General features: G+C 44.8%; 1 protein-coding gene across 2 annotated transcripts in view; it reads right to left on the bottom strand.

Moving 5' to 3' along the window:
* The window catches only part of VPS50 (VPS50 subunit of EARP/GARPII complex), a 2,190,829-nt gene that overhangs the window by 316,363 nt on the left and 1,859,797 nt on the right, over positions 1-14,669 (bottom strand). For both annotated transcript variants that reach the window (XM_069648466.1, XM_069648467.1), the window contains one exon: positions 3,946-4,094. In XM_069648466.1, coding sequence (XP_069504567.1) covers positions 3,946-4,094 — 149 coding nt within the window. The remainder of the gene's footprint in view (positions 1-3,945; positions 4,095-14,669) is intronic.

The raw sequence follows: 14,669 nt of genomic DNA, 5'->3' as shown, positions 1-14,669 counted from the left end.
AAAGATGCTTTGGCCATCCCCCAGTGTGCAAAAGATGGGATGGGGCAGAAAGGAACGGCTCATTTATGTGGAGGCCGGGCTGTTGGACAGTTAGGTAAGGGACATGGCCATGGCCTTGGTGGACTTGAGCACCTCTAAGGACTAATTAGCCTTGATCCAAAACAGGTTGCTGCTGTCAAAGAGCATCTAAAGCAGTTTGGCTTAAACATCCAGGGCAAACCTCAAAGTGGTCAACTAGGAATACCTGCAAAACACTAAACCTGTGCCTATTGTCCAAGCAACAAATTCCTTTGTGTTAAGGCCAGATTTAAGCGTCTGACATGCTACCTTCGTTCAAACCTCCTTAACCCCTGTGTCTGGAAATTATTGGCTGACTCAGAGGTAATAGCCCATAGGGGGTGGGTGTATTTAGCCAGAACACAAGTAGCATTCACAGCTCTAAACGGAAACTGCCTGATGTCCTTGAAGCCCATGCGTTCAACGTATTGCTCACCCTGTCTGGGAGCAAGGCAGCCATCTTCGACCCCACAGTGGATGCCTGAACAATCAGGCGCTCAGGCCTGGGATAAGCAGGACAGAAGTGAGTGCTGGACAGAAGTTCTGGTCTGTGCCTTGTTGCCAGGTTGCGATCCACAATCTACAGAAATAAACAAGGCAGGCTTCTGTCATACTAAGAAAACAAGGGCAGCCACACCAGGATTAAAGTAAAGTAGTGTCTGCCTATGCCCCCTTTCCTCTCTTCCCCTTGTGTCCTCACCTGTGGTGTCCCCCAGGGATCGTCTCTTTCCCCTATCTTATTCAATATTTATATCTGGGCGCTTGTCTGCCTTATCCATTCGTATGGACTCAATTGCTATTCCTACGCGGATGACACTCAAATCCTGATCCGTTTGGATCAGGATCATACCAAGGTCTCAGCTTGTCTTCATGACTGTTTAAAAGCAGTCAGTGTCTGGATGGACCAAAATTGGCTCAAGCTCAATGGCGATAAAACGGAGCTGATGTTGGTGGGTTGTCCTTCGAGCCCATCACTATGGACCCCCGCTTTTTGACCTACTTCATTGGGCCCCTTGCCCTGTCCAGTGGACAAAGTAAAGAATTTAGGGGTCATTCTTTCCACCTCCCTGTCCATGTCAAATCAGGTTTCAGCGGTCTGCCAATCCGCCCACCACCATATTAGGGTACTTAAGAGGGTCCTCCCTATGATCCCAGAACCTATGCGCCCTCCTGTGGTGGCTGCATTAGTCCTCTCACGGTTGGACTATTGCAACTCCCTGTACCTCGCTCAGCCGGTGGGCCTTCTCCAGCGTCTCCAACGCATGCAGAACCTGGCAGCTAGACTGGCCACAGGCTCTCCCTATGGAGCACATATCTCGCCAGTGCTTCGCCACCTTCACTGGCTTCCAGTGGCTCAGCGAGTTAAGTTCAAGTCACTGTGTATTGTCCACCGGGCAATCCAGGGCCTAGGAGCTGAGTTTCTTCAAACCAAATTTGTCCGATAAATCCCGGAACGCAATCTTCGCTCCTCGACCACCAACCTCTTGGTGGTCCCTAGGTACAACCGGGAAAGACTCGGTGGCAGAGCCTTTTCCATTGCTGCGGCCAGGCTGTGGAACACCCTCCCACTGCTACTCAAGTCTACCTCTAACCATTTGGCTTTCAGGAAAGCCCTGAAAACAACTCTATTTTAGTTCTCTGGCTACTACTGTTCTTCCTGCTCGGTAGCTTCCTCACCAGCGCCATGATGCCCTTGGGCGACCGTGCGCTTTACAAGTCCAGGTAACATAACATAACATAACCCTTGCTCAAAATGGACCGTAGGTTTTCTACCACCTTGGCAATGGTCCTGTGAAAGGATGCCAGAGGCTAACCTTAACTGGGAACTTATCAAACGTTCCCCTCAAGACAGGTGTCTAATCCACTGGCATCTCTCAAACCAGATGTCAAATCGGCAATGTCCACATCCTAATTGTATAACTCTTTCAGAAAGTCTTGCCGTTCACCAGGGGCGCAAATCCATATGATAAGGAGCCAATTTCTTCTTTGAAGATTTGACCCATCTCCAACAAGAACTCACTCCTAGATGCTGATGTGTAATACAGAGACGTGCCGGAGCTGGCCAGTGCCAATGGTGGCGTTGACGACAAAAATGGCACAGAGGGCTCGACACACAAAGGTTGTGTTGAGCGGTGCGGGAGTGGAGCAGTCTCCAGATGGGAGGCTACAAACAAGCCCAGAGGCCTGCGGTTGCATGCTAGGGCGGTACCTCTGTCAACAAGTGTGTTGGTAATCTAGCTCTACCCCCAATGCCAAGGTGGAAGAGGTTGGCACTGGGGCCTTGGCAAAGATGTCAAGCATCTTGATCCTAAATTCCGCCCCCTGTCTTGTCGAGGAGGACTTAGTGGGTAGGTACCTGAGCTTAATTTCCTCGTCGAGGATGAAGAAGAGTGATGTCTGTAGCCACAATGGGAGAGAAGGACCTCTTTGTCTCTGCGTCTCTTGTTTCTTCGCAACCTTAGCAGCATGGGCCTCTTCCTCTTGGACATAACTAAGGGATTGGGCCCTCTTCAAAGAAGGAAAGAAGGATCCAATGCTGGCAATTTCAACATTGTCCACTTTACACCATTGTGAAGCTAAATAAAGAGTTTGATGGCAACATCTGGAAGGGCCTTACTGTGCAGGGCTTGGCAGGATGCAAATTGCTCAGTGACATGAACTTCCCCAGGCAATAAGAAATCCTTGTGGGGATTTCGACACCAACATTTGTCTTTCACAGTCTGAGCACAGCTTGAAGCCTGAGGCCTAGGGGTTGTTAGGAATGATGCTGTAATTTTAGCTTGAGCGAGCTGCATTCTCGTTAGCATACAGAGCATGTGGAAAAAAACAACTGTGGTCATGGGGCGCATATGGACCCAGATATACTGGCCCCAACATCACACACGGTGATGGGACACACAACTGCACAGAGTTGAGCTGTATTGCACCCCTGGTGAATGAAAAAGTACAGTGGAGAGCTAATATATCTAAGATGAAGAATCAGAGAGAGGAAGGAATCCATTAAAAATAGTCTATCTGTAATAAAAGGTTTTGCTGAGTAATCAAAATTTAGATAAAGGATGGAGATATTCTCAATTCATATCAATTTGGAGATGGCACAAGAAGAGATTACTACATAACAGTACAAAGCCTGCATGCAATCAATGTATAACTTTTTACTTTTACTGTTCTTTGTTATTTCTGTACAAACATGCTTTGTTTTGATAGTCTGATAACAAAAGTGTAAAATAATGAACACAACGAAACCACCTGGATTTCTATATTTGCTCATTTTGAACATCGACGTGTAATCTTTTTCTTTACATTTTGAAACATAAAACACTGTTTGTTTAGAGTCTGGTTTGACACATGAAATCAAACATGACCAAAAACAAACAGCCTCATTTTAAATGGGACAGAGAGGTAAATCTGTCTGTAAAGGCAATGTTTAATGCTTTTATGCCTTAATTTACCATTCCAAAATATTTTCCAGAACTGATAAGACAGAGAAGGAGCAAGGAGAGGAGATAAGATCTCGGCTATGAAGTCCATCTCTGTCTTGTCCGTGCATTTCATTTTACTCCTGCTGAAGACCAGGCAGAAACCATAGGGATCAATACATTAGTAAATGCCACATACAAAGCGCAAGACGAAGAGGAAAATGAAAGAGTAATAAAAAGGATGCCTTGCTTTATTTTCTCCCTCCGCCTCATTAACTTTTATAATTGCATGCAGGGGATCACACTCACGTAAGTGCCAACATTGGTGGTCACCTGCATGCAATTAACATCTTTTGTAAAATAAGGCTGATAGGAACTTGGTTTAGCATGTTGTCTATGATCACAAAATGGAATATCATTTAAAAGGACAATTAAGTACATAAAGTGCGATTTAAAAAAAAAAACTTACAACGACTCAGTAGCTACCACCCTTTCAGCAAGACCATACAAGGTTCCACTTGATGTCAAAACCACTAAGGGGCTGAGATGAGGACTTGGCACTTTCTCCTTCCTCTCCTCAGATGTTGTATGGGTGCTGCTAGTGTCAATGGATACTTCCTAATGAAAGAAAATCAAAGTTTTATTTTAAAATTGCCAAATTGGACATTTGTTCAGCGACTCCTGATTAAATTGCACTACGTCATAGTTTGTGATAACCTCTTGGACCAATAAAATGTGTAGAATTGTGGCAAGATACACAGACTCGATTAAAACAAAATAGAAAGAAAGAAGGCTTATTTTTGTTGATATCTTTGGCACTAAGTGATCAGAGTTATGACTGCAAAGTCCAGCCTGCACAATACTGTTTCAGCATCTCTTACGTCAGAAGCTTTCCCACATCCAACAGATCCTCTGATAAACAAAGGAATCTTACACTTTTGCACTTACAGTTTTGGTAATATGGCTTTCCCCATCTAGGATCTCATTCTCGAAGTGTCTGCAGACAGTGGGTCATGATATTGTATCTTTCTCAATGTGCAGTAGTGTTAGGGAGAATTTTCATTTTAGTGTTTAATTCCTCCCACCTTAGAGATCCCCTGCTCTTTTGCTGAACTTTGGGACTTTATACTTTTAATCCTATGTGTTTTCTGTGTTTCTTTTGGTTTGGGAGTCTGACAAACTCCATAGGCATCATCTTTTTGCATTGTGACACACAGCACCTTCAGTGCAGTGGCACAGGGAAGTCCTTTAGATTTCCCAAAGGTTTAAATACATTCTCTTGGTTAAACTACTGTTTCCAAGAGCAGTAAAGTGAAATTGACCTTATTTATCTTTTAGAACTTTGTAGACCCAGCACACACTATCTTACAGAGAGCTTTCCCACATCCAACAGATCCTCTGATAAACAAAGGAATCTTACACTTTTGCACTTACAGTTTTGGTAATATGGCTTTCCCCATCTAGGATCTCATACTCGAAGTGTCTGCAGACAGTGGGTCATGATATTGTATCTTTCTCAATGTGCAGTAGTGTTAGGGAGAATTTTCATTTTAGTGTTTAATTCCTCCTACCTTAGAGATCCCCTGCTCTTTTGCTGAACTTTGGGACTTTATACTTTTAATCCTATGTGTTTTCTGTGTTTCTTTTGGTTTGGGAGTCTGACAAACTCCATAGGCATCATCTTTTTGCATTGTGACACACAGCACCTTCAGTGCAGTGGCACAGGGAAGTCCTTTAGATTTCCCAAAGGTTTAAATACATTCTCTTGGTTAAACTACTGTTTCCAAGAGCAGTAAAGTGAAATTGACCTTATTTATCTTTTAGAACTTTGTAGACCCAGCACACACTATCTTACAGAGTGCTGGAGGGGTTACTTAGTATCCACTTTGTCTACTTTCTCATGTAACATTTTTATGCTACCCTTTCTACAGTAAATGGCTGGTGGCAGCGGTTTACTTTTTCCTACCATTGTGTGCTTTTACCGCGGGCTGCGTTCACAGCTGCAGTGTAGCACCCATCGGTACCCATTTTGTCAAAATGGCCCCGGTCTTCTTTTTTCGCCATTTCTTGTTGTAAAGGCCTTCTTGAGATTTACTCTGTGCACCAAACCCGGTTCGGGCCCTTTGTCTGTTTTGTCTTTGGCAGGGTTCACTGCTGAAGCCCACCTCTAGCTCCAGCGTGTCTGGCAGGGCAGGAAGCGAGGGAGGTGCCCGAAACTTCCTGTGCTTAGTCTCCTTGGTTACAGGAATGCACCCAAAAGGTGACTGGTCAGCTGGCTGTCCTTGGAGGACATCCATCCTGATGTGTGAGTGACAACTAGACTGTGAATGAATGAGAGAGACTTGCAAAAAGGTGAGGTATTTTAAAAGGAAGGCAAGAGTCGACCACTGGATGAAGGAATCCGAAGAAGAACTTGGAAGATATGCTTGCTGCAACCCCTGGACCGTTGGTTTGCCCGTTGAAGCCCTGCTTCAGTGCTGCAGCTCCGAATTCGCCTCGATTAGAGAAGCCCTACAAAGGACGACTTCTTCCCTTGAGTTGGTGGGACCAGTTGACCCCAAGACAAACTCATCTGGAAATCCTAGCTTTCCTGAGTGTACTTCCATTGCTGCTGCAGGAACCGAGTGCCAGGGACAGGAACACCAGAATTGAGTGCATCGTTTTTAAGCTGGACCCGAGCTCCAGGAAGATCCTCCGGACTCCCTTGAAGCAGGGCTGACAAAGCCTGTGCCACCTTAATAGGATGTTGGACCCAAGAAGCAAGGAAAGTCCACAAGGTGTCCAAGAACCGCGGTGGTGCTATTCGCGAGAAGCTGAAACTGTGAAGTGCCGCTGAACTTTGCCCATTGCTGCCGCCGACCTGAGTCGTAGTGCAGGTGTCCCCAGATGTCCTCCCTCTTGTCCCTACGACTGAGGCCTAGGAACAACAGGTTCTGCCAAACTACCACAGGAACAGAAGCCAGCTCGAACCAATTTCTTCAGGCCTAAGGTACTGTGAACTAAGGGGTACTTACCTCTTGCTGAGTAGCTTGCTTGCTCTCAGTCGAGACTTGCATTTGCTGCCTTTTGCAGATTTGCTTGCAGCTTTGTCCTCCACAAGCCTCCCAGCTTGTGGTCCAACAGTGATTTTGTTTCTCCACAAAATTCTCTATAACATTGTGCAAGACTTTTTACTTACCTTCAACAAGTGCCTCAGCTCCCCTAGACTTTGCTCAAGTAACATTGTCTGTCCTGGCTCCCTGAGACTCTTCTAACCTCTGACTTTGTGTTTTGATCTGTCCCTCCAAAAAGTCATACATTCTTCACGTGTATAGCTGGGAAAGGGTTAATCTACATTGCATTGGGGGGTTCAAAAGTGCTTACCTGTTTGAGAAACTTGTTAACCATTGTTTCCTACCCTAACATTTTCCTTTTTGCCACCAAACTCTGTATTGCTCTAAATGTACCAGTGCTAGATCAATGTCCACATTGTCCTAGTTATTGAAGTCATCTCAGGGTGTAGGAAGTGTCTGTGTGCCCTCCCAAAAGGGTATCTACTAATTTATTGAAACTGAGAGTGTGTATTTTGAAGTATATTTAAGTGTTACATATGTGCTTGTTAGGCAGAAACCTGTGCAGTTCCCTTTGGGAACACTGCAAAAGATTTAGGACTACAGGTGTAAGCAGTAAACCCACTTGTTAGCAGTCTGTACCACCCAGATGTACCTGGTAGCTGTGGCTGAGCAGTCAGACTTCCCTCAAGAAGAGTTAGGCAGTATGCAAAGTATACACAATAGGCACTCAGATACAATAATACAAACAAACACTGACCAGAGCTTTGGTATCAAAGTATATAATTATTTATTTAAAAACACACTGTTTGAAACACTCCAGCACTCTTATTGTAAAACACTCTAAACGCAGTTACTATTATAATATATATACAACCCTTATTCCTTATCAGATAAGTCTTAGTTAACACCACTTATTTCCATACAGAGGTGAGCGCTTAACTATAGATGGCACTCCAATAAGTTTATGAAAAAGAGAGGGAAAAAGACAGAATATGGAAGATACACCACTCTAAGATTTAGAAACACTTTTAGCAAGGCAGAAGAGCAAAAGTCACTTGTGAGCCAAAGTCCATAGGCTGGGCCCACTCTTAGAGAGAGCAGAGCACAAATGCGCCCAAGATCACACAGTTACACTAGGCTTAGAAAGTCTTGCAGAGAGTTCGAAAAGAGTTAGAGAGGCTCAGAAAAGTTTAGCCAGGGTGTCCCAGGCTAACCCAGGTTCGAAAGCCGGGGGCTAAATCTACCCCGTACAGTCGGTGGCAAGGGAATCCAGGCGGGACACAGTACCTTAAGTGGGAAGGATCCTCCAGCGGTGGCAGTTGTTCCTGACAGCGGGTGCAAGTCTTGTCGTCGTCCAGGGGAAGAGAAGATCTCGACTTGGAGGAAAGATGAAGGTCGTTGCACTGCCAGGGAAGAAACCAGCCGCAGAGTTTTCCGGTTAAAGGTATTACCTTTTATTTCGCGGTCATGGTAAAACGTGGTATTCCGGTTGCCGGGGTGCTTGGCACAGGCAAGGCGGCCACGAGATGCGTCAGGAAGGCGAAAAGACGGTGAAACTGGTTATCCCCACCAGTCAAAGGAAGAAGACTCTCCGTCGGGAGATCTCCTCTGTCGTTGGGAAAAGTGGTGAGACGGTCCAGCAGGGCTCCACTGGTGGTGTCGTCGTGGCAGGACGGCTCAGCTTTTCCCTCGTCGGATTCTTAGGTCCTGTGGCGACTTCTGAAGTTCCAGTCCCCAAAGCCCTGCTTTTATGCAGAAAACCCCCATTTGCTCAGCCTAGCTGTCACTCAAACATGCTAAATGGTGAGCTGGCCGGCTCACCACTTGGGCCAATCAGGAAGGAGTGCGACTTGAGTTTCCTGGGCAACTCAGTCCAGGGCGTCTAAATCCCCCTCCACCCCTCCTAAGTACCCCAGACAGAGTGGCACCACTTTGGAGGGCTTCTGTGGAGAAGCCCGCCAAAAAAGTGGAACAAAGGGCTCGACTTGGGTTGGAGTTACAGAAGAGAACACAAGCGCCATTTTAGAACAGAGTTCTGGCAAAAAATACCAACCGGAGAATTAATAATAATTAAATAAACCGGCGGTATGTTCGAGGCTATCGTAATTAAATAAATAAAGATAGTAGCCTCGAACAATGGGAAAATCCCATAGAGAAATATTTGCGGTTGAATATAAAAAGTAGTATCCACTGCCACCAGCCAAAACTCGATCAGGGGGGACGGAGACGTGCCCCCTCGACTAACAGACCCCGGGGCAATCGAATTGCCCCAGCCAGTACGTCCACAATATGATGGTTTGTATTGGTTCTGTTCAGAATTCAAGACTAGTAAAGTCAATGGTGACTTTACATGCCCTGGGAGACCATAGTCAGTCCCAGGGTATGGAGTCTATACTGGGGGGTCACTATGACACCCCTGTGTTACTGCACTGAGGGTGCTGTTTGACACACATCACAAAAAGACATGAAGCCCTATGGAGTAAAAGACCCCATAGCCCATTAAAAACATCTAGAGTCAAAGAAACACACTCAAATCATGCCCAAGAGTGAGGGTAAAAGAGTCTCACTCTTGGCAGGAGAAAAAAATAAACCCCAAAAATCCAGCAAAGCTGCTGGGGGACTCACTAGGTTAGGAAATTCAGCCTAAACAGAGAATTCTCCCTAAGAGTGCTCCCTTCTAAAGAAGGCTTACTAAACTGACTGTTAAATTAATAAATATTTGTTTAATCAAGAAACCTTGAGTGTAAGTGTTATTTTTATACTTGTCACTGTGAAACTCTATGTTGGAACCCAACAGCTCACATTGACCCCTCTTGAGATAAGCCTGGCTGCTCAGTCACTCTACCAACTTGTGTAGAACAGACTTATACCAAAGGTTGGGTTAACTATTGCCAAGAGGACAAGGCTGGTGCAGTCTCCCACAGGGTACTGCATACAATCTTGCCTAACACGTGCATTCTCCACAAGGTTTTCTGGGGCCTGGGTCCAAAATACCTTCAACCTTCCCACCGTAAATACCACCCATCTCGAGCCCTTCGCTCCTCTACTTCTAACTCCCTCAGGGTCAGTCGTTTTTCAAAGAAACGAGCTGGGGGTAGATCTCTGTCCTCGGCTGGGGCCTCCCTTTGGAACAGCCTCCTTGCCACCTTGAAACATGAGGAGAACGATCTCCGGTTCCGGAAGCACCTCAAGACTTTCCTCTTCGCTTCTGATTTTGCCACTTTTCTCCCCTGCTGATCTGTTTTCTCTCTTGGCACTATGCACCTGGCCCCCTTATGTCCTTCGGGCCCAGGTACCTGCTCACCCTTCCACCCTCCTGCACCGCTCCGGGCCACCCCTGGCACTGGGGTCTGTATCTGTACCCATACAGTCCCGCACCCACTTCTTTTCTGCACTTATCAGATATACCCTTCTGTTTAACCTAGAACTTGCCACTTGCTGGCTGCACTACCACCCTTATTTTTTTTAAAAAGTATTTATTTATTCTGATCTCTCCCCTGTTCCACACTTTCCACCTCCTCCCCCTTCCATACACTTTCCCCCTTTTCCCTTTCCCATGCACTTGCGCGTTCTCAATGTCACTGGGCCTAGTAAGATTGTTGTTTTTGTTCTCCCCTGTTCCCATCCCTTTGCCTGGTCGCGCTCTGAAACACTTGCGTACGAGCGTGATATAAAAAAATATCATTTCATTTAACACGTAGAGACTTGCACTCTAAATTACAGCATGCAGTTAGTCTAACACTACAGGGTCCAGCATGCAATGGCACTTTTCAGTGCATCTTACTCAATGCACACAAGGAACTTGTACTCTAAATTCCACCATTCAGCCCTTCTTCTAACCATGGATTAGTAGAATGTATTTAAATATGGTTGCTTCTTCTTAAGATGTGGGACTTCAACCAGTCTCCTAACTTTAGCACTCTATCTGGCCACTACGCTCTAAGTCTAGCCCCTGTCCGGAATTCACTTTCTCCTCCTCACTCAACTCGTCTTCTCTCCCAAGATGCTTTGGTCTGCAGGCTGGGACTAATGTTGGCAGCTTTGCTTGACCCAATCAGTTCACATCTCTCTAACAATTCCAGCTCTCACCTTTCCTCCACACTATCTCGAATGTCTTTGGTGGCATATGGTCTGGGGTTATTCTCACTGCTACTGCTGAGTGGTTCTAAGTCTTCTCCATGCATCATCTCCAGAATCTTGGAAGCAAGCATTGTTTCAAGTCTTGTGCTATCTGCTGCCACTCCTCCTGCTGCAGACTCACAGTATGCAAACGTTCCATGCCAGTAGCAGCCCACACCCCAGCCAGAGTTCATCACAGACCTCTATTTATCAATGGGGGCTTTTCTTTCCAGCCACAGCATACCGGGTTGGGTCAACTGACTGTCTTCATAAAAGCCAAACTTAAAGTATGGCATGCAGACATATGTGGAAGTTACTTCATCATACAAGGCACATTAGCAGTACAGAACATAACAGACACAAAATAATAGTTTTTCAATTTTTATAAATGGGTATAATCAAGATTTTAATCAAATGTATCATCCTAAGGCCAAGATACATGATGTTCATATATGGGAAATGATTATCTGGGGACAGGGAGATTAGCAGTGGTAAATTAAGTTTGTGAGACAATAGAAGTGTAATATCCACAGGTGTACAAATAGGTTAAAGGAGTGCATAGCAAGGTATACTAAGTGAAATTGTAAATCATTACTAATGCACGATAAAGCACATTTATGTTGAGTTCATGGGTAGTAAATCATATTATAGGGCTAATACTGTAATTCACTTTGGAGAAATATCTTTTCTACTATGCAGTCATATTGTATCTATTTCCACATGGTAATTGAGCCAAGAATACTATTAGCATTACATTCTATGACATCGACAGTAATTCAATATACTCCCAGGGTCAGGCATCTGCCCTTGCAAAGGTCAGTTTGTTTAAACTAGTTCTATACCTTAGACATCCAAAGGCCATGTACATTGGCAAGAAATGACTGTTGAGATAAAGGCTGCAAAAACAAAGTATGGTCAAAAACACAATCAACGCTGTGCCGAAGGACCAAAAGAACACACAGACGTCACAAAAATAGGTCAATGTTTATTAAGGGTAGTAGAATAGGTGAGTGTACCTATAGGAGCTTCAGGAATCGAGTTACAAACAAACAATACAGTATATTTGTTTTGAGGGTGTAAAGATAGACCTACTCAATGTGCTTCAAGGGCCAAACTATGTAAATCCTAACCTTCTCTTGCATTACCTAAATAGTATACAGTATAAACAATATAGCACCTTGCATGCGCCTTGGCGTCAGAGACTGAAGGATATAGCACCTAGAAGGCCACTTTGTCAGCGTCTCAGGGAAACAACACCCAACATGGGTCTGGGCTTCTGCTATTGGCAAATACTTTATCCGGCTTGCCATATAGAATGTGTCAGGCTCAGATATTCTCACTCTCTAGGCACAGGTTGCACTCATGGGTCTGTAGCAATACATTAAGAACTACTACCACCAGGTATGTCTTCCCGATTGCTCAGGATGTTTGTCAGGCTATGATATTGTTAACTCACAGGTCGCCCTCCTGGGCCAAAGTCTCCTAGTTTGTTGTTGGAGTTATTTGACAAGCTATTCAACTTTCGCTCTGCTTAAGATCGTACCCAATGTCTGTGATATAGCTCCCAGCAGGCGTTCAGCTGCCTCAACTGATCTGAATCTGGTCTCTCCTCCAAAATCTGGCACATGGATAGATCCTAGCAAGCTCTTAGGTCCCATTCTCAAATTGGTATTTTACAAATTTCTGGGTTCGAGCTTCCAGCAACATCTCACTCTCAATGTCTGCTTCCATCTCTGTAGCATGGGCTGTGACCTTGGCTGCAAGAAGGTGAGCACTTGTACAGTGCTAATGATGGTCTTTCTTGACCATTTTATTACTAAAAACTGTCCTGATTATTAATTCCCTAGCTTCTCTGATCTTGCCTGCTGGAACTGAGATATGGGGGCCTAGTGACATGGTATATATATGATGCCTGAAGTCACGTCCAGAGTTGACGATCGTGCATCGAGCAAGACGAATCGACGGTTGAGTCTAGGACCACTACGCCCCCTGTCCGAGCAGCAGAGCTGGATTAGGATATATATCAGATGAGGAATCTGCAGAGGAAAGGAAATCCATTGATGTGTGATAAAGACACCATGATAAAAGGTTGGGACCCATGCTAGTTCGACGCCCAAATCCCACAGCCAAAGCACCCGAAAATGATGCACCCCAATCTATTGGATTCGATTTCTTTAGCACCAAAGAAATTGTGATACCCAGTAGAGAAAGATGACTGATCCCCATCAGGATTAGCATCACCCCTCCCATATAAAACTACCTCGGATTGTCGGCCAAATCTGGCTTAGCTTGGCGGGTATTACCTTGAAGTAGAAGAAGGTGTGATAGACCAAGAATACCGGGGAGATTCAAGTACTGCTACACAATTCAGTAACCCAGAGTTATGCTGTGAAGGAAGGGGAATCCATTGCCCAGGGAATCTTCGAAAAAGCCATTATTACAGATGTACCGGCGGTGGACCACTTTTCACAAACCTTTCAAGGCTCTCTAAGGTTCAGGGAAGCTGATAAAAACCTGACCTCAGCTTCCAAGAATGAAGGAGGCAATACCACCACATTACTGTATTTAGCCTTTGCCCAAAAGAATTACAAAAATCTGGCAAAGGCCTTGAAAGAGCTGTCCCTGAAAGTCGGGGTTTAGAGAAATATTGACACTGCCGCTTCATGAAAAAGGGCATCATATATTGAGGCTGCAGTGAGCGCGATTGGTACCTGGACAACCAAACCGATAATTCCTGAGAGACACAGGACAGTGGCCATATAATTGGCTAATTGACATTTAATGGCCAATCACCGGGGAGTGGAAAAAACACACGGCCAGGTGCTTAATATGTTTAATTAGCTAGGCGTATACACTGACGTTAAGATCTATGTAGTGAACAGTAACATCTGTCAAAAGACCTCAGCTACCTCAATACCAAGACCCCATTTACAACCATTGCTGGTGATTGAAGTACAGTACCCCAGAATAGTGATGGATATAGTTGAACCCCACAAACCACCTAAGTTGGGTAATAAATATATAATTTTCATTCTGGATATCCCACCCCCCTCAGAAATAATACTAACACTGAACACAAAAACCTTAAGAACTTTGATTTCCCACCCCCAGACTAACGGTTTGGTACAACGCTTTAATCAGACCCTAAAGTGTATCTTACGCAAGCTGATGGAAACAAATGGTTGACATTGGGATTTGATGATACTCTGGGCCCTTTTTACAGTTCGGAAACCCTTCCAATCTTCTTTGGGACATTCCCCCTTCAAGCTCCTCTATGAATGAGAGACGAAAGAAGTACTTGGTATGTTAAGGGAAACCTGGTGGGAAGAGAGGGAGGATGCAGCCTTACTAACAGCCAAGCTGCCCATTACATAAAATCTCATATGAAAGCACTAAGGAAGATTGTGAACCAATAACTCTCGAATGGCACAGTAATTTAAGGAAGGTAATTATGATCGGCCGGCGGTGACAAGGTCTTTCTCGGTAGGGAATCAAGTATTGGTCCACTTACCTACATCTGAGAATAAGATGGTGCCAAAGTGGTACAAGCTGTACAAAATACTTGAAAAAAGGGACTCTCAGTTACCTAGTTTCCCAACCAGAAAGGCGTCAGAAAGCACAAATACATCAAAATAACCTCCTATGTTGAGCAGAGCACAGTAGCTAGGGTCACCCACTTGGTGGTGGCGAAAGAACATGATATATATGTGATCTCAGAGAACCTAACCAGTATCTAAAAACAGGACCTCCAACATCTGCTAAACCAATTTCCTGAGGTTTTCTCTGAAGAGCCAGGGAGTTTTAGGAACTTCTTCCATTAATTGTTTACAGCTCATGGAGAGACGGTAAACCTTAAACCCTACAACATCCCAAAGGTGCGCACAAAATGTTATAGTAGAAGAAGTTACCAACATGTTAAAATTGGTAGTGAGAGAACCCTCAGAAAGGCCATGGTCCCCCCAATTGTGCTTGTAACCAATCCTGATGGATTTTGGTGTTTCTGCATTGATTTCCGGGGACT

The sequence above is a fragment of the Ambystoma mexicanum genome, chromosome 2q (genome assembly GCF_040938575.1).
Source record: "Ambystoma mexicanum isolate Mex_15411 chromosome 2q, UKY_AmexF1_1, whole genome shotgun sequence".
Taxonomy (NCBI): domain Eukaryota; kingdom Metazoa; phylum Chordata; class Amphibia; order Caudata; family Ambystomatidae; genus Ambystoma; species Ambystoma mexicanum.
This window is presented reverse-complemented; position numbering and strand designations above follow the sequence as displayed.